This window comes from Arabidopsis thaliana (assembly GCF_000001735.4).
Source record: "Arabidopsis thaliana chromosome 1 sequence".
In the NCBI taxonomy this organism is placed as follows: Eukaryota; Viridiplantae; Streptophyta; class Magnoliopsida; order Brassicales; family Brassicaceae; genus Arabidopsis; species Arabidopsis thaliana.
In genome coordinates this window covers 3,156,590-3,173,529 of record NC_003070.9, presented here as the reverse complement: position 1 = coordinate 3,173,529, position 16,940 = coordinate 3,156,590, and the positions used below count along the sequence as shown (strand labels likewise).

The following is a 16,940-nucleotide window of genomic DNA, read 5'->3' as shown; positions in this document are numbered from 1 at the left end:
CTAGGCCGTTATAAATATCCCAGTGTACACGTGGATACTCACAAATTTCAAATTTAATTAAAAAATAATAGCCGGAATTATTTATTACACTCAAAGATGTTTTTTATTTGCTATTTAATATTTATACAGACAGAAAGAGAAATTTGCTTTGTAGTCTCTTCTGATGCCTCTAGCAGGTTTAGAGGGATTAGTCCTTTGCTTATTGTTGTTACTTCTTGATTTGCTTCAAGAGAGCAGCTACAGATCCACAATGTGTTGACTCGTTATTGCATCTCTCACAACATGCCTGTAACATCTCTATCACTCTCTGGCACCTGCCACCCCCAACAAATCCACACAAAAGTCTTATTAGCATCTCCAGTAAAACTATTCTACAGTGTATTATTTGAATGATAACATTATGTAGAAAACTATCATATCGAAAGTGATGTTGTCGTTGTTGTTCTTCAACATCTCTTAACTGAGTTAATCATGATGCTATTTCTCAAACTTTTCATGGAACTGTCTAAAGTAAGGCATAGAGACATGAATGATTACTAAAGATAATTCTATGCACAAAACATGATAAAACCTGGAGATCCTGTAGTCATGTAGATCAAAGAGTCAAGAGCCTTATGAAAAATCGTTAATCAAAAGAAGAAAACCAGATTCGTTTTCTTATAGTAGCTCATAAGTGAAACCAAGGTAAGTACATGCAAACAAAGTGACAATGCATTCAATTTTTTTCCCTCAAGAGAAGCCAACTTTTAACACAATCCAAAGACGAATATACAATATATAGTGAGGATATCTATAACCAGCCTGATTTTGCTCATCCGACAATACGAAACGACATGATTCAGGTTCTACTCATCCATCTCTGTTTCTCAAACTAGGTAAGTTATAACACTAGTACCTAAACTTGGAAATTTGGTCAATAATCTCCACACCAAACCTCACAGTTACTAAGAAAAAGGATTCTTAAAGCCTTCAAGGATTCATCAAATCTTATGCTAGCAAGAGAAATAACTTAGCTGAAAACATAATGATCGAGACATGAACCCTAAACCCCCAAAACTAAGATCACAACCCAAATCTTCAATTAAATGGATATCCAATTCACTAGCCTCATAAGTCATAAGAAACATGAAGGAATCTTCAAATGCAAAAAGCACTTCACCATCAAAATCGATTTCACGGACAATCGCGATGAATAATCAATCTGCGGGATATAATGAAAGGAAAAAAGAAAGAGAAGGAATCAATCACCTTTGAGGAAGAAAATTGTTTTTGGAAAGACAGGCTTGGATGTCACAAGCCTCTTTCTTGCAGGGTTCTTTGCTTGGTTGCGCCATTTCTCTCTCGCTCTCGCTTCTTCTCTGTCTCTCTCTCGGCGTCAAAAAGTTCTCCGATCACCGACTTGACATAACTTTGACTATTCATCGGCAGTTTGGGAAACAATAAAAAACCACAACCAAACCGATCAAACTTAATGAACCAAAATTTAAACCATTTTGATCTTATAAATCGAACCAAACCGGATTAGAGTTATTTCTCTGGTTCGCGCGTCTTGCACCACACTTCAAATGAAGGATGAAATATATTCATTCACTAATCACTACTTTTGAATAATTGATAGATTTTTTTGGTAAGATGAATAATTGATAGATTAATATTGGGTTTTGTTTTTCCATTTTAAGATATAAATTGAAAGATAATAAATTAATAATCGTTGTGCTTTTACATTGTCAATAAAAACTGTTATTTTCTTTATAACGGCATATTATTGTTAATTAAATTTCGTCTCTATGTTATTTATTAAACGAAATGCCTAAGGAAGGCGTGAAAAGAGCTTATTTGGTGTTGACGCTCATGAAAAACGCATCTCTTTCTGACACATTCTTCTCTAATTAAATTCTAATCTTTATTTATTTCCCCTTGGTCAACATGTTTAATTGCATATGAATCATTTGTGACCTCTATTCGTAATTTTATATAATGGTTGCTTAGTTAAAAAGTTTTCATCAATGCCATAAGAGATAGAGCAAGCTGCTCGCTCTAGAATAACTGATACCATACAATATTATTATGGTCGCATAATCAAATAATTGCTATATATATTCACTGATGTAGTGATGTCCAAATCTTTGTTAACCTCAAAAATTAATCTGATAACCTAGTGAAAATCAAATGATTTTGTTTGCTAATGCCCCTGGATTGAATTCCATAAAAATACAGAAAATTAAAAAGTTACAAGAAGATAACGTACGTGAATCATTCCTCAAAAATAATAGCTGGCACCTACTAAACTACCAGAAAACTTGAAGAATTAGAAGAGTGTACAAATAAGGTAAAAATGATTTTATTTTACAGCTAATAGCCTTGATAATAAAAAATAAAAGTAAGTCAAAAATCCAAAAATAGAAAGAAAAAGAGTGAAGAGTGTTGTTGTTGTTGTGTACACAAATGCAAAACTCTTCGTTGCAAACACTAAACAGTCACTGTGTGACTTCTTTGCTTTAATTGTCTCTCTATCTCTCTCTCTTAACACAGAGAAACCCGAGGCGTCACACTTAAAACTCTTGAGATTTTTATCTCTCTCTTTCTTATTCCCAAAGCCAAATCAAAATTCACGTTTTAGAAAAAAATATTTTCATCGGAATCTGAAATTCGACGTGACTAGTTTATTTTGATCTTCTCGTTTAATTTGTTCATCGTCTGTGAGACAAAAATGGGTGCAATGCTAAATCTTTTGCTCGTCGTTACTGTCATTCTCTGTTCAATCTTATCACCCACACGTAAGTCTTTTAGACTCTTTTTGTTATTCTTATCACAAAACGAATCTTTGAAAATTGTTTTGTAGGGTTTATGATTATGATTGATAAAATGGTTGCAGATGGATACGATCCTCTTGATCCGTTCGGAAAAATCATTATCAAATGGGATCTTCTTTTATCATCACCTGGCCAACACCACGTAACTCTTCTTCCTTCTCTTGTTTTTTTTTATTCCTCTCCATATTTTCTCGTAAGTTTTATTTCTGTGTCTGATTATAGGACCCGCATGAGCCTCAGATAATCTGGGGTTCCTTTTTTTGTTCTTGGGAGAATCTGGGTTTATAAAAAAAAATACTTAATGATATAACAAAAGAAAATAACTAAATTAGTGTCCGAATATTAAGCTTGAGACGAAGAAGTTACTCAAAAGTTTGTTTTGTTTCCTGCAAAGTTGATTTTGTCAAAATCATTTTCTGATTATAAAAAGCTTGTAAAGTTTGGTTTTCTTTTCTCGTTTTTTTTGTTCTCTTGACGTTTTATGAAATCTGTTATGTCTTATAAAGTAATGTGGCCCTTGTTCAATGATGATTCAAATTTATTATATATTGTTAAGTTTAGGTTTACTGATTTTACCTAAAATTGAAAGATACTCCTACATTAATTTTGCAAACGAAAAAGTAAAAACTAAAGCTTATAATGCTTGGAATGTTGAAAATGTAATGTTGCAGGTACAAGTAACGTTAGAGAACATGCAAGAGTATCGACACGTGGAAAAGCCAGGGTGGAAGCTTAGCTGGCATTGGCTCAACCAAGAAGTGATATGGGACATGAAAGGAGCTGAGACGACGGAGCAAGGTAATTGCTCTGCCTTTGCCTCCAGCGGTAACCTTCCTCACTGCTGTCTCGAGCGACCAACCATAGTCGACCTTCTTCCCGGTGCTTCTCTCAACGTTCAAGTTGCCAATTGTTGCCGTGGAGGCGTCTTGACTTCCATGTCTCAGGACCACGCCAATCACGTCTCTGCTTTTCACATGACAGTTGGAAGCTCTCCTGATGGCCCTGAGGAGTTCAATATGCCTTCTAATTTCGATATAGGGGTCCCGGGTTATAGCTGCGACAATGCTACATCCGTGTCCCCGACTAAGTTTAGTACTGATAAGGGCCGTCGCAAAACACAAGCTCTAGGTAACCAAAATTATATAAATTGCAATATAATTACAAAAAGAAGTTGAGAAATGTAGAAACATGTTATACATAGGTTTTTTGAGTTATGTAACATAAGATATGTGGTGTTGAGTGCAGCAACATGGGAGGCAGTGTGTGTATACTCGCAGTTTCGGTCATCACCATCGCCAAAATGCTGCGTTTCACTCTCTGCCTTCTACTACCAAAACATTGTTCCTTGTCCTACCTGTAGCTGCGGCTGCTCGAGTTCCCATTGTGTCAAGTAATTCACTTTTCTAAACCTTTCACTTTTTTTTGGATATAGATGTAACAACATGTATAATATATACTAGAGAGCAACATTTGATTGATCAGGGATGGAGAGTTGCCGCCATATCTTGAACAGAAACATGATCCAGATGAGGAAGTATCGCCTGTCGTGAAGTGTTCGGATCATATGTGTCCCATCCGCATCCACTGGCATGTGAAAGTGAACTATAGAGAGTATTGGAGGGTTAAGATCACAGCAACAAATTTCAACACAATGAAGAATTACACTAATTGGAACTTAGTGGTGCTTCATCCAAACTTGAAAAGCGTCCAACAAGTCTTTAGCTTTAACTACAAATCTTTGACACCATATCAAAACAGCATCAGTAAGGAAATTCTTTAAAAACCACACCATAGTCTCTTAGATTATTGGTCTAACATCACTTGTTCTTCGTGTGGTGTTATTTCAGATGACACAGGGATGTTTTGGGGAGTCCAGTTTTATAATGATGTTTTGCTTCAAGAAGGAAAGATTGGGAATGTTCAAACAGAGTTATTGCTGAAGAAGGATATGGGAAATTTCACTTTCAGAGAAGGTTGGGCTTTCCCAAGGAGAATCTTGTTCAATGGTGATGAATGTGTTATGCCTTCTCCAGATGACTTTCCAAGGCTGCCAAAATCTGCTCATTCCTCTTCGTCTTCCTCTGCTGTTATTAGCTCTGTTTCAGTCGTTTTCTGTTTTCTCCTTCATCATCTTCTTCTACTAGTTTGATGAGATTGTTTCTTTCATTTGAACCTACATTGTTCCATGCTTCTTTGACTTTTCCAAGAAACAAAGCCTCTAATAAAGCTTGCATCAAAAAGGATTAATATACAGTATTAGGATTTAGGAAGCATGTTCTGTGATGTCCATTCACATTTCTTGACCATTTGAGATTTAAAAGAACTAAGAATAAGGTAAGATATTTATGGTGTATTTATTAACCAATACACAAAGCCGGTTCGTCATATTGAAAGTTGAAACTAGTTATATATGGCCCACCATATCAAGCGGTGAAGTTCTATAAGTGGAAAGGAAAATTACTCTTACGAAGTCCTTGTAAACCAAGTAAATGAATAAGGCAATAGTACATGTATTCTAAGCTCTAATAAAATGGAAGTAAAGCAATATTTCTAAATTTTAATTGTTAAAAAAAGTTGAATGTCGCATTAAAATTATCACTCTTGTGAAAAAAAAAGAATAAAAGTTGAATGTCGCAATGTTTTTTTTTTGTTTTTTTCCTAAACATATAAATAACAAAATGGCATGTGTCATCACAATGTAAAATCTCATAAGAAAAATAAGGAAAAAGAATATTCGGAGCCAATAAGAATTTTATATTTACGTGAGAGACAAGTGGCCCAATTGACGGGCCCATATTGCAAAAACGCCTCTTTTTAAAACCCGCCTCTTCCTTCACACCAACCTTCACTTTTCTCTCAGATCTGCTTTGAGATTCTCCGATTGCATCTCAAAAAATCTCAGCTATGGCTACCTCCTCCGCTTGGAAGCTCGATGACCACCCCAAGCTCCCCAAGGGTAAGACCATCGCCGTAATCGTCTTAGATGGTTGGGGTGAATCTGCCCCTGATCAGTACAACTGTATCCACAACGCTCCAACTCCAGCCATGGATTCTCTTAAACATGTATGTTACCTCCTTAATCTTTGATTTTTGATGCTTTTTGGATTCATTGAACTTACTCTTGTTTCTCTATAGGGAGCTCCTGATACTTGGACTTTGATCAAAGCTCACGGTACTGCTGTAGGACTTCCTAGTGAAGATGATATGGGAAACAGTGAGGTTGGTCATAATGCTCTTGGTGCTGGTCGTATCTTTGCTCAAGGTGCTAAGCTTTGTGACCAAGCTCTTGCTTCTGGCAAAATCTTTGAAGGTGAAGGTTTTAAATACGTTTCTGAATCTTTCGAGACGAATACTTTGCATCTTGTTGGACTTCTCAGTGACGGTGGAGTTCACTCTCGTCTCGATCAACTACAGGTTTTGATTTGATATGTTCTTCATTATTTTGTTCAAATTCTGGTTTAATGTTTGTTGATGATTCCTTAAACTTGTTGTTGCTTTTGCGCAGTTGTTGATTAAAGGATCTGCTGAACGTGGTGCTAAGAGAATCAGAGTCCATATTCTTACTGATGGTCGTGATGTTTTGGATGGTTCTAGTGTTGGATTTGTGGAAACCCTTGAAGCCGACCTCGTTGCATTACGTGAGAATGGTGTGGATGCTCAGATTGCATCTGGTGGAGGACGTATGTATGTGACTTTGGACCGATATGAGAATGATTGGGAAGTTGTTAAAAGAGGTTGGGATGCTCAAGTTCTTGGAGAAGCTCCTCACAAATTCAAAAACGCTGTTGAAGCTGTGAAGACTTTGAGGAAAGAGCCTGGTGCTAATGACCAGTATTTGCCCCCGTTTGTGATTGTTGATGAATCAGGGAAAGCAGTTGGTCCGATTGTGGACGGTGATGCTGTTGTTACCTTCAACTTCAGGGCTGATCGTATGGTTATGCATGCTAAGGCACTTGAGTACGAAGATTTTGACAAATTTGACCGTGTGAGGTACCCAAAGATTCGTTATGCTGGTATGCTTCAGTATGATGGAGAGCTTAAGCTACCAAGCCGTTACCTTGTTTCTCCCCCGGAGATTGATAGAACATCTGGTGAATATTTGACTCACAATGGCGTCAGTACTTTTGCTTGCAGGTATTTCAACTTCTGTCCTTTTCTCACTTTGAGTAATGGTTATATGCTTTGTTTAGTATAGTTCCAGTTGCTTGCTCATTATAGGTCTATACTATGCTTTGCATTTTTGCCAATAGTGTATCACGCTTGAACTGATCATATATATTAATGTATGTGACTGAAACAGTGAGACCGTCAAGTTTGGGCATGTCACCTTCTTCTGGAATGGAAATCGATCTGGATATTTCAACGAGAAATTGGAGGAGTATGTTGAAATCCCAAGTGACAGTGGAATATCATTCAATGTCCAGCCAAAGATGAAAGCTCTGGAAATTGGTGAGAAGGCAAGGGATGCAATCCTTAGTGGCAAGTTTGATCAGGTGAGATGGATGCATAGTCTTATGATCTTATAATCGAACATCCCAGGAAATAAGCAGTGATCATCTTATGTTTCAATATTGATTTTCAGGTGCGAGTTAACATTCCAAATGGAGATATGGTGGGTCATACAGGTGATATTGAAGCCACGGTTGTTGCATGCGAGGCTGCTGATCTTGCTGTGAAGGTATGTTTTATAAGTTTATTGACAAGTCTTAATGATGATATGTGTGAGTGTGTGACTTAGCCCACAAATGGTTTGGTTGTTGCAGATGATTTTTGATGCAATCGAACAAGTGAAAGGAATTTATGTTGTGACTGCTGATCACGGAAACGCAGAGGACATGGTGAAGAGGGATAAATCTGGCAAGCCTGCTTTGGATAAGGAAGGGAAGCTTCAGATTCTAACCTCTCACACACTCAAGCCAGTAAGTCCATATCTGTAATCTGTGTTATTACCATAACATAAACCATTGGACCATATCTGATGGGAGATTGTAATTATTGTTTGTAGGTGCCAATTGCTATTGGAGGTCCTGGTTTGGCTCAAGGAGTGAGATTCCGTAAAGATCTGGAAACACCGGGGCTTGCAAATGTAGCTGCAACAGTGATGAACCTCCATGGATTTGTGGCTCCCTCTGACTATGAGCCCACCCTGATTGAAGTAGTGGAGTAGAAGAATTGAGAGCCTTATCAGTTTTTGAAGAGAGGGCTGAAACTCTCTAGTTATCTTTTGTTGCTTTTCTAATAATAAGAGTTTACACACAGACTACTTGTATTTTTGATTTTGGCTTTAGGCCAAAAACATTGAAATTCCATCTTGAATGATATGCAAGCTTTTTTCTTTCTCTCCCATACGATCTCTTCTAGCCAAGGATAAAATTTGCATTGAAAGAGAGGAGGATTAAACATCTTCAGATTGTACTTACATTTGGAACCAAATAGATCCTGAAGCATTCAAATTTCTTGACTCTTGCAAAGCATACAAACAGAGAATATATCATAACCTTTTTACAAAGTCATGACTCATATTAAAAAAACTTACCAATACAAAGTCAAGCTACGTCTCCTTAAAACTTGTAAGCAATACAAAACTCAAGTTTTTATGCAGAAGCTTCCATGGCTATGGCTATGTCCTCTTCCTCTCCAGTGGCTAGCTTAGCTTCTTTCAGTTTGTGAGAATCTTCAACATCCTCTTGTTTCTTCAATGCCTGTGCTCGGAAACCGACCATTATCTCCTCTGCTTTTTCAACCATTGCCAACATATTCCCATAGCGAGTCTGCAGTTTACTCTCTGTTTCCTTTTGCTTTATCACTTCCTCTTGCAAATTCTTTTTCCTAAAAGATGCAGCCATCTCTTCTTGCCTCTTCAATGCTTTAAAGCACTCTACTTCTGTTCCACCAATCTCAGCCTGCTTCAATGTCGCCTCTATTTGGGTCCACACGGTCTCTGCCCTCCTCTGTCAAATGTACAAATCCGTTAAACATTGACACCAAACAAAATATAGTTTCAGAATTAACATTTAAGGCAATGTGGACTATATGTTACCTCATGACCCTTTGTATAAGTTTTGTACTTGGCCTTCATGTGTTCTGCCTTCTTCTCATCCTCCTCCATCTTTTTTCTCACATTCTCCATCTCCTCCTGAAAAGCTGCAACTTTGTCCGCGTTCCCAGCAACACTTGAGAGCTCGTAAGCGCTTCGAGTGGGGAAATACATGAGATCATTCACGCATGTGTTGTGAGCTTCTACAAAATCATCAAGTGTCTTGTTCTCATGTCCCATTGACACACACAGAAACTTCCCCTCCTCCTTTATCATTTTGTCAGCCTACCAAAAATCATAAGCAACAACCTTCATTCAAAACTCCCTAGTGTATACCAAATTAATTACAGATGTTGATAATTAAGGAGGGATTAACATTCATGCAAAAATTATCAATCAAACAATCTAGCCTAAACCAAGAGAGAACTAAGGATTCCAGAAGCTGGCCAACGAATTAATCAACCAAAAAACAAAACAAAAGTAAACTGAAATTGGATAGATATTTTCATCTACATACCTCTTGGAGCTCATTTTCATCAAAATCGTCAATTGCAAGAACTTGAGAAGCAGAACGGTTGGTACGGTTCTTGGCTCCTTTCTTCTTCTCAGCTTTGTCATCAAGCGGATACTTTGCATTATCATGCTCCAGCAACTGTAGAAGCTCCTCTCTTACCATTTTATCTGCAACCTCAATCGGAGTAGGAGGAACAACAGAACTTTTGTCTCCATCAGCTGAAAGCAACGAGTTCCTAATTACTGCCAATGAAGCAGCTGGGGGTCTAGGAAGATCTCTCTGCAAGACCTTGGATCTCTTCTTAAGCAATGCCTGTTGTCTTGCTTCTTCCTCCGCCTTTTCCCTCGCTATCCTGTCTGACATGTCTTCCTCAATTTTCTCTTCTGGCTCTTCACTTTCCTCAGGAGGAGGTTGTGCAACTATTTGGTACTCGTTCTTTGGCTGAGGAAGCCCAGTCAAACCAGAGCGTAAACTCCTTCTAGCTTCCTCTCGTCTCTGCCTCTCAAGTTTTGCACTTTCGTGCATGTCCATGTCTTCGTTAATGTGAAGTTCATCCCTGAAGGGAGTCCCTTTGGGTGTCATAGAAAAAGAAGACCCATCCCTTGATGGCGTCAAGCCAATTCTTGGAGTAAGACCAGCACCACCAGGAGTCATTGAAGGGGTCAACATTGGATTAGGCGTTTGAATCTCCTTCTTTCTCGGAGTGACCCCAGTGAAGTCAGAAGGGTGCAACTCAGGATTTTCTCCTCCTAGCAAAGGTGTCTGAGAGTCTCTTAATCTGGCCAGGTTTTCTGCTTCCATCATAATAGCATCACCTTTACCAGCAGGAGTTCTTTGAGGTGTCCTCATGGGTGTCATTCCTTGCCTTGGTGTTTGTGAGTAATTTGCCAAAAGTGCACGAGTAGCAGCACTGCCTTCTGTTAGCTCCTCATTCTCGGCAAGAAGGTCACTGGCATAGCCCATCTTAGCAATTTCTTCTAGCTCGTGGTCTGAAATCTGCGGTGGTGGTAACATCAGCTTTGACCTCTTCCTAACAACTTCCGGATCATTCAGCTTGTTTGCTTGCAATATAGCTGCTGGAGCATCCTGTCTCTGAGCAATTTTATTCCTTGCAACATCTTGTTTGCGTAAATGTGCTTCTACATCAGCTCTTCTTTTTCCTTCAAGTTCTTCAATGGTAGTTGGAAATTTTACTTGATCAGCAGGACGATCTTCATCCGCAGTATCATAAAATCCCGCAGGTGCCCTCTTTTCAAAAGGAATTTCTGCATTATAGTCGATTCCCTTTCTCTTTCTTTTCCTATGCCTTCCATCAATCCCAGCTGCTTTTAGTTCTCTTCTTTTTTGCAGAGAAGCAAGCCTTCTAGCTTCCTCAAGTTGTTTTTCTCTAGCTTTTCTTTTAGCCTTCTTTCCCCTCGTGTTAGCCAATCTAGCTCTTGCTTCAGAAAGCATTTCTTTCTCATCTTCGTCCATGTCTACCGGATCAGGACGAGCAGGCTTTGCTTCTGGGTTCGGATCAATCTCACCAGGACGTAATTTTCGTGGATCATCCGCTGCATCATAATTTTCATCCTTAGTGCATGCTGCATCAAGGAGCTTCTCATACCTCTCAAGACATTGAGATGGTGTACGACCCACAATAGGAGCAATAGTTCTCCATTGAGTAGGCAGAAGTTTAGCAAGATGTAGAAGCTTCTCATCTTCTTCTCTGGTCCATTCAGTCTACATTAACATCACAAAATTAAACTCAGTTGTAATTCAAAAACATAAGAAAACCTTCGAATACTCCAAAACTCCTAGCATTACTGCCTACACTTTCTATGAATTTCCAGATGCAAATCAATACATATATACAACTAAAGCACCTAGTAACAAGCTAACAAACTACCTAAAAGGCCAAATCCCCAAACAAAAAAATGTTCGCCAGATCCATAGTTTTTTTTCGAACACTACTAGTTAAGAGAAGGAAAACGCGAACACGACTTACCTTTTTGATAGATGGATCGAGCCACTCGTACCAGCGAGCTTTACACTGTTTAGCAGACTTACGAACGAGAAGAGACGAGATCCGAGCCCATTGGTTCTTACCATACTTCATCACGGCGGCTTTGAGAATCTCATCTTCGGTGTTCTTCCAAACACCTCCCTTAATCATAATCCTCATCTTCGCTCAACTGTTTTTGATCCAACCGCACTCCAATTCAAGGTCTCTGAAGCTAATGCTCGTGGAACTCGGTAAGAACGAAGAACAGAAGGAAGCGAGAGAGAGAGTAACCCTAGATTAGGGTTGGAACCAACGAAGAAGAAAAGATTCAATCGTTCACTAGTCCTTTTCTTTTTATTTGTTTTTTCTTTTTAATTTCCAAAATCATAAATATCGGGATACACTTATGGGCCTAACCGACTGGGCCAATTCAATGGGCCGTTTATTTAAGTGATAAATTAATAGCAAAGGTCATTTTGCTGCGTTTTTATGTCATCTCTAGCCACTGTTGTTGTCTCTTTCCTCTGAATGCTTAGCAGCGACAGAGCTCGACGAAGCAGTAAAACCCTAGTAGAATAATGGTGAAGCTCACGGCTGATTTGATCTGGAAAAGTCCTCACTTCTTCAATGCTATCAAGGAGCGAGAATTGGATCTACGAGGTACACTTCTTCTCTTTCCCATTACATTTTCTAGGGTTTTGTAACCCTAAACGCACCTGCTCTGGTTAATCGTTCGTTTTTCTGGGTTAATTTGTTGCAGGTAACAAGATTCCTGTAATCGAAAACTTGGGTGCTACTGAGGTATTTCTTTTTTCTATCGATTTTCGTTTCCTCTTTGTCTGTTAGCTGAAGAATTTGTTGATGCGGTTGTATTGTATGTTCTTAAGTCTGCCTGTTGGGTTTCGGCATTCAAGTATTTTGAAAATCATTGACAGAAACATTGTTGAAGTAGCTATTGCTCCTTTGTCTTAGTTAGTATCTGTTTTCTAGCTCTTTAGGAGTATATGTGGCTTCGTGTAATAGTACCTTTTTCTTACTGTGGATTCTTTACTTTTGAGAGCCAGTCTTCTCTAAGAAAGGCCTCCCATAAATTTTGTGTTTGGCTTAGGTAGATTATTTGCAGGTTTGAGGTTCTCTAATTAACTTGTCTTGGTTTGCTTACAGGACCAGTTCGATACCATTGATCTGTCTGATAACGAGATAGTTAAGCTAGAAAACTTCCCATACCTCAACCGTTTAGGAACTTTACTCATCAATAACAATCGTATCACCCGGATAAATCCTAACCTTGGAGGTAACATCTATCTGTGTGTTGTAAGAAATGTCAATTCAAACACATTGTTTGCTTTGTTGGTTACCTGTGTTGTATTTATCGTATGGTTGTACATCTGCAGAATTCCTACCGAAGCTTCACTCTTTGGTTCTTACAAATAACAGGCTTGTGAATTTGGTTGAGATTGATCCCCTTGCCTCCATTCCCAAGCTGCAGTACCTTAGTTTGTTGGATAATAATATCACCAAAAAGGCAAATTATCGCCTTTATGTGATTCACAAGCTAAAATCACTTCGAGTACTGGATTTCATTAAAATCAAAGCCAAGGTAAGGACCTTATCATATGCTTTATCAACTGTTCATTTTTGCTTACCCTAGATGCCAACTTAATGTTATTTTATATGCTACAAGTCACCGGGAGCTAACCTTAATATCATCTGAAAAATAGAATATCTGAGAGCAAGAAATTGGTCTGCCTTTTGTCTTACGTTGTTTAAGATTCTTGTGCACAGTTATATCTGTATGCTGAAATAAGAAATTTCACTAATATTAACAACATTTAGCTAAAAGGGTTTGCTTAAAGTATATATAGTTTGGGTCTTGATGACTTGGTTGCCTGATTATCTTAAAGTTTTTTGTATTTAGGGCATAAATATAAACCAGACTTGATGTAGGGTGTGGTGTTTTTATTTAATTTCCTCGTGTTATAACCTTGTAGCCTTGGATCGGATAATAGTTTGGCTTTATCCTTTAGCCCACTGTTGTATATCTAAATTTTACAATGGTTATAGCAAGACCTTTTACCTGACATTATTGGTTCCTAACAGGAGAGAGCTGAAGCTGCATCTTTGTTTTCATCCAAAGAAGCAGAAGAGGAAGTTAAAAAGGTTTCTCGGGAGGAGGTTAAAAAAGTGTCAGAAACTGCAGAAAATCCAGAGACTCCGAAAGTGGTGGCGCCAACAGCGGAGCAAATATTAGCTATCAAGGTGCGAAACTGGAAATTATATAGGACCAAACATATTCACTGTTTTGTTGTCTTTATAATAAGTAGGTCAACGCTGTGTGGTTGATAGTAATTTCTGTATTTCATTTCCATGATGTTCCAGGCTGCAATTATCAATTCTCAGACGATAGAAGAAATTGCCAGACTCGAACAGGTCCCTTGCTTTTTCTTTTGAATATCAAATTTGTGCCTGATGATGTTGTTTTTGATTGATTTTGACAGTCTTCTTTTTTTTTGGCTTGTGGATATATAGGCTTTGAAGTTTGGACAGGTTCCTGCTGGCCTGATAATTCCTGATCCGGCCACAAATGACTCTGCTCCCATGGAGGTATTTGCTTATCTTTTTAATTTTGCTCCTTGTTCAAGAAATCTGGATAGCTAAATTCAGTGTGACCGACAAATCTCTTGCATATTGTCTTTACAGGAATAGAAAGCGTGACTGTTGCCCCTCCAATCGTTGTAGCTACTGCTCCAGAATGCTCACAGCAATTGTTTTCTCTGGCAATCCTGTACGGTTTCTGTCACTTCCTTAGGAACTCATGCGCAACAGTTGGAACCTGTAAACTATTTACTGCTCGAGGCATCTGTTTTGAACCCTTAAAAAGAATGCCAAAGAGGATTGTAGTCTTTTTAAGTCTCTGCATTGGCATGGAGAGCGAGGGTGCACACAGAATTTGCTTATGCTCTTTTCGCATTAGAATTTCTTCTTAGTATTTTGTATCTTGTCACTCAATATCATCAATTACCGAGAAACTAATTTAGAAAAGAAATCACATCGCTGAAGCAAGAGATGAAACTGCAGGCCATGTTATGCGTAGTGAAGATAGCCGTTCATACAAAGTATATGTAGAAGGTCAAGCGCCATTAAGCACCTCTTCAAATCAAAACGTACGAAGAACGTAAAATAAAAAGAGAGGGAGAGAGAGATCATTCATATGTCCTCTCTTAGTTGCAGGGCTCAGGAGCAATTCCTATGCGAGAATTAGGAACGTCAAACAAGATCCTTAAGTTCTGCTGTTGGAGATTCGCGATCACGTTTAGAACAGCGTTTGCGTTCTGCCGTATCCCGGCCATGGATAGACACGTCAGCGTTCCCGCGCTGCTGTGGATAAGCGTATTCTCCATCGGCAGCTTCAAGTCGAGTGACGTCATGTGCAGCGTTATCTTTGGCGCCACATTCTCGTTATCCGCTGAGAAACACGTGTCAAACGCTCCCAATGTTGAGAATGACGACACATTCACCTTCATTAACAAGATTGTAATTAGTTTCCCATTTCTTGAGTTATACTAATTGTGATATTAACGAAATTACCTGCTTCCTAAACTCGTCTCTAATGGCTTCGTACACGGGTTGAGCAAAACGGGTGATAACAGTACCGGAATCGATGATCGTACCGGCGCCGGAATTTGCGTCAAACGTCAAATACACTGGGTCAACGGGTACCTGGACGGAACCGACACTCACTCCGGTGAGATTCACATAGTAAAGTGATGGACGGCGAGGGTTACGGAGGAGTGGAGTGTATCTGATGGATTTGGGTTGACCCAAGAGACCCAGTTTCAACGACCCGGAGAAGTAGAAGGACCTGAAGCTAGGGAGGCAGTATGAGAACACTCCTGAGTAAAGCGACGTAGTTTGAGAGACCAATGACATAGGCCCGCGTCCTAGGCCCATTAGTCCTTGCGGTGGTAGAGAATTGCCTGAGGCGGAGTTGATGCAGCCGAAGGAGAAATTTGGGATGACGTCAGGGGCTAACGTTAGCGTGTCTTGGACGAGACTGGCAGAGAAGGATGAATCTCCGCCGTAGGATTGGTTGAAGGAGCAGACGGACGGTTGTGGTGAGGAGGATGGGCACGTGAGGCCACGTGCTTGGGTGCATTGTGCGGTGGAGCAAGAGACGGTTGAGTAAGTGGATGAGGAGTTTGTATTGAAAGAAGTTGAGGCGTTGGAACAACCGGAGCAGCCGGAGCAAGGGAGCCAAACGGCGTCGTTACTTGTGTCTAGGACCATGAACATTAGCTGTGGAGGAGTGCCGAGTTTGGCTCGGACCACGTAGTTTCCGATGTGGAGCTGATTACCGGAGGCGACGGGGACGGAGGTGGGTTTTGGTTTGCCGGCGACGAGGCTTGAGAGGTAGGTGAGTCGATGGGAGTCTGAGGAGGCCATGTGAAGGACCGTGTCTATCACGGAGGCAGAGACGTGAGTGGGTGCGAAAGGTGAGCATTTGGCGTTAATGGGGATGATTGAGAGGTCGTCGGAACCATCGGGAGCGGCGGTCGCACATGTGTCACGTGTGGCGGTGGTGAAAGTGAATGGCAAGAGAAGTGTCAAGAAGAAGAAGAAATGGAGACTTGAGGAGGCCATGGTTTTGGCTAATGTGATTGTGTAGAGATATTTAGATAATGTTCTTCGAGTGTGATGTGGCCTTTATATATGGCCAGCGAGGTATTGAAAATGCGAAAATGTCCCTCGAATTCGATTTATAATTGGTGGGATCCGGTCCGGTCTATCTGGCAATAGTACTACTACTCCGTAAACTTTTTTTTTCTATTGTCTACACATCTTCTTCGCATGTGTGTGAGATAAAATGGTATAATATTTTTCTTTCGTAATTTTCTCAAAAATGGTCTGACTTGGTTCACTATATCCGCTGATTTCATTATAGTTTTAACACCTAATTAGCTTGCTGATAATTTTTGTTTTGTTTTGAATAAATGTTGTTATTTCGATTGAGGGGGGATAGTAAAATCTTGAATACATTTCCTATGCTGAGGTAAGTTTTGAGAGTTGAGAGAAGTCACGAGGGGACATGGAGTGTGGTGTGAAGTAGCCAGTGAATCGGTCAAGAGCTTAAAGGAATATTGCATGTGAAGTGAAGTGTGATTTGGATAGTGATTAAAAAAAACAAAACCAAATAATTGTGCTGCCAAAACCAGGACAAACTATAACAGTCTGTTATTTGGTTTCTTCTTTCTTTTATTTTTGGGTTGGGACAAGTGAACTATACATTTCATAATACGTCTTGTTTCTCAAGATTCGCAATTTAAATTTTGTAGGGTCTTGATGTTAAATTTTAACACTTATCTTGGTACAATGCTAAGATAAAAATCTTGGTGCTCTAATGAAAAAGAACAGTGTTTAATATTTTTAAGTCCGTGACTCGTGAGCCTCCCTTATCGTGTTGACAGTGACAAACCGACGATGCCTCTTTCGTCATTTACTCTCATTGTTCGTTCACGAGACCTCTGAAATACTTACATCTACAATTGTCATAATATTTATATCCTGAAAATTGTCATAATCTTTCTTTTACCT

The 16,940-nt window shown here is 39.3% G+C and overlaps 6 protein-coding genes across 7 annotated transcripts; 3 read left to right on the top strand and 3 right to left on the bottom strand.

Moving 5' to 3' along the window:
- Positions 1-19: 19 nt before the first annotated feature.
- Positions 20-1,625, bottom strand: AT1G09794 (Cox19 family protein (CHCH motif)). The gene is made up of 2 exons (NM_001198023.2): positions 1,249-1,625; positions 20-314 (listed from the first exon to the last, which is right to left on the bottom strand). Exons 1-2 carry the CDS (start codon positions 1,332-1,334, stop codon positions 209-211), a joined length of 192 nt encoding a protein of 63 aa, NP_001184952.1. The 5' UTR covers positions 1,335-1,625; the 3' UTR covers positions 20-208.
- Positions 1,626-2,511: 886 nt separating this feature from the next.
- Positions 2,512-5,096, top strand: COBL6 (COBRA-like protein 6 precursor; the record flags this gene model as incomplete). Of its 2 annotated transcripts, none has more annotated exons than NM_001331851.1 (6): positions 2,512-2,777; positions 2,876-2,955; positions 3,485-3,941; positions 4,059-4,203; positions 4,296-4,576; positions 4,661-5,096. In NM_001331851.1, 6 exons carry the CDS (start codon positions 2,711-2,713, stop codon positions 4,960-4,962), a joined length of 1,332 nt encoding a protein of 443 aa, NP_001322459.1. In that variant the 3' UTR covers positions 4,963-5,096. The 2 variants fall into 2 exon arrangements, with proteins under 2 accessions (NP_001322459.1, NP_172450.2); NM_100851.2 differs by having other exon boundaries at positions 2,711-2,777; positions 2,843-2,955; positions 4,661-5,048.
- Positions 5,097-5,605: 509 nt separating this feature from the next.
- Positions 5,606-8,160, top strand: iPGAM1 (Phosphoglycerate mutase, 2,3-bisphosphoglycerate-independent). The gene is made up of 7 exons (NM_100850.3): positions 5,606-5,876; positions 5,949-6,227; positions 6,319-6,947; positions 7,114-7,306; positions 7,396-7,491; positions 7,577-7,732; positions 7,819-8,160. Exons 1-7 carry the CDS (start codon positions 5,718-5,720, stop codon positions 7,978-7,980), a joined length of 1,674 nt encoding a protein of 557 aa, NP_563852.1. The 5' UTR covers positions 5,606-5,717; the 3' UTR covers positions 7,981-8,160.
- On the bottom strand, positions 7,914-11,698 carry CDC5 (cell division cycle 5). Its single transcript, NM_100849.3, has 4 exons — positions 11,352-11,698; positions 9,368-11,086; positions 8,854-9,135; positions 7,914-8,764 (listed from the first exon to the last, which is right to left on the bottom strand). The coding sequence occupies exons 1-4, from the start codon at positions 11,526-11,528 to the stop codon at positions 8,408-8,410; spliced, it is 2,535 nt and encodes an 844-aa protein (NP_172448.1). The 5' UTR covers positions 11,529-11,698; the 3' UTR covers positions 7,914-8,407.
- A 139-nt stretch (positions 11,699-11,837) lies between these two features.
- U2A' (U2 small nuclear ribonucleoprotein A) lies at positions 11,838-14,405 on the top strand. Its single transcript, NM_100848.4, has 8 exons — positions 11,838-12,008; positions 12,109-12,149; positions 12,513-12,642; positions 12,743-12,948; positions 13,449-13,607; positions 13,728-13,778; positions 13,878-13,952; positions 14,049-14,405. The coding sequence occupies exons 1-8, from the start codon at positions 11,927-11,929 to the stop codon at positions 14,052-14,054; spliced, it is 750 nt and encodes a 249-aa protein (NP_172447.1). The 5' UTR covers positions 11,838-11,926; the 3' UTR covers positions 14,055-14,405.
- On the bottom strand, positions 14,382-16,029 carry AT1G09750 (Eukaryotic aspartyl protease family protein). Its single transcript, NM_100847.3, has 2 exons — positions 14,937-16,029; positions 14,382-14,866 (listed from the first exon to the last, which is right to left on the bottom strand). The coding sequence occupies exons 1-2, from the start codon at positions 15,987-15,989 to the stop codon at positions 14,570-14,572; spliced, it is 1,350 nt and encodes a 449-aa protein (NP_563851.1). The 5' UTR covers positions 15,990-16,029; the 3' UTR covers positions 14,382-14,569.
- Positions 16,030-16,940: the final 911 nt, after the last annotated feature.

Coding starts and splice junctions, on each gene's coding strand:
- AT1G09750 (NM_100847.3), bottom strand. CDS start 15,989: ATGGCCTCCTCAAGTCTCCATTTCTTCTTCTTCTTGACACTTCTCTTG. Junction 14,867..14,936: donor GAGACGAGTTTAGGAAGCAG/GTAATTTCGTTA, acceptor TTGTTAATGAAG/GTGAATGTGTCGTCATTCTC.
- AT1G09794 (NM_001198023.2), bottom strand. CDS start 1,334: ATGGCGCAACCAAGCAAAGAACCCTGCAAGAAAGAGGCTTGTGACATC. Junction 315..1,248: donor AACAATTTTCTTCCTCAAAG/GTGATTGATTCC, acceptor TGGGGGTGGCAG/GTGCCAGAGAGTGATAGAGA.
- U2A' (NM_100848.4), top strand. CDS start 11,927: ATGGTGAAGCTCACGGCTGATTTGATCTGGAAAAGTCCTCACTTCTTC. Junction 12,643..12,742: donor GATAAATCCTAACCTTGGAG/GTAACATCTATC, acceptor GTACATCTGCAG/AATTCCTACCGAAGCTTCAC. Junction 12,949..13,448: donor TCATTAAAATCAAAGCCAAG/GTAAGGACCTTA, acceptor GGTTCCTAACAG/GAGAGAGCTGAAGCTGCATC.
- CDC5 (NM_100849.3), bottom strand. CDS start 11,528: ATGAGGATTATGATTAAGGGAGGTGTTTGGAAGAACACCGAAGATGAG. Junction 9,136..9,367: donor ATGAAAATGAGCTCCAAGAG/GTATGTAGATGA, acceptor GATTTTTGGTAG/GCTGACAAAATGATAAAGGA. Junction 8,765..8,853: donor CTTATACAAAGGGTCATGAG/GTAACATATAGT, acceptor TACATTTGACAG/AGGAGGGCAGAGACCGTGTG.
- iPGAM1 (NM_100850.3), top strand. CDS start 5,718: ATGGCTACCTCCTCCGCTTGGAAGCTCGATGACCACCCCAAGCTCCCC. Junction 5,877..5,948: donor CCATGGATTCTCTTAAACAT/GTATGTTACCTC, acceptor GTTTCTCTATAG/GGAGCTCCTGATACTTGGAC. Junction 7,492..7,576: donor CTGCTGATCTTGCTGTGAAG/GTATGTTTTATA, acceptor TGGTTGTTGCAG/ATGATTTTTGATGCAATCGA.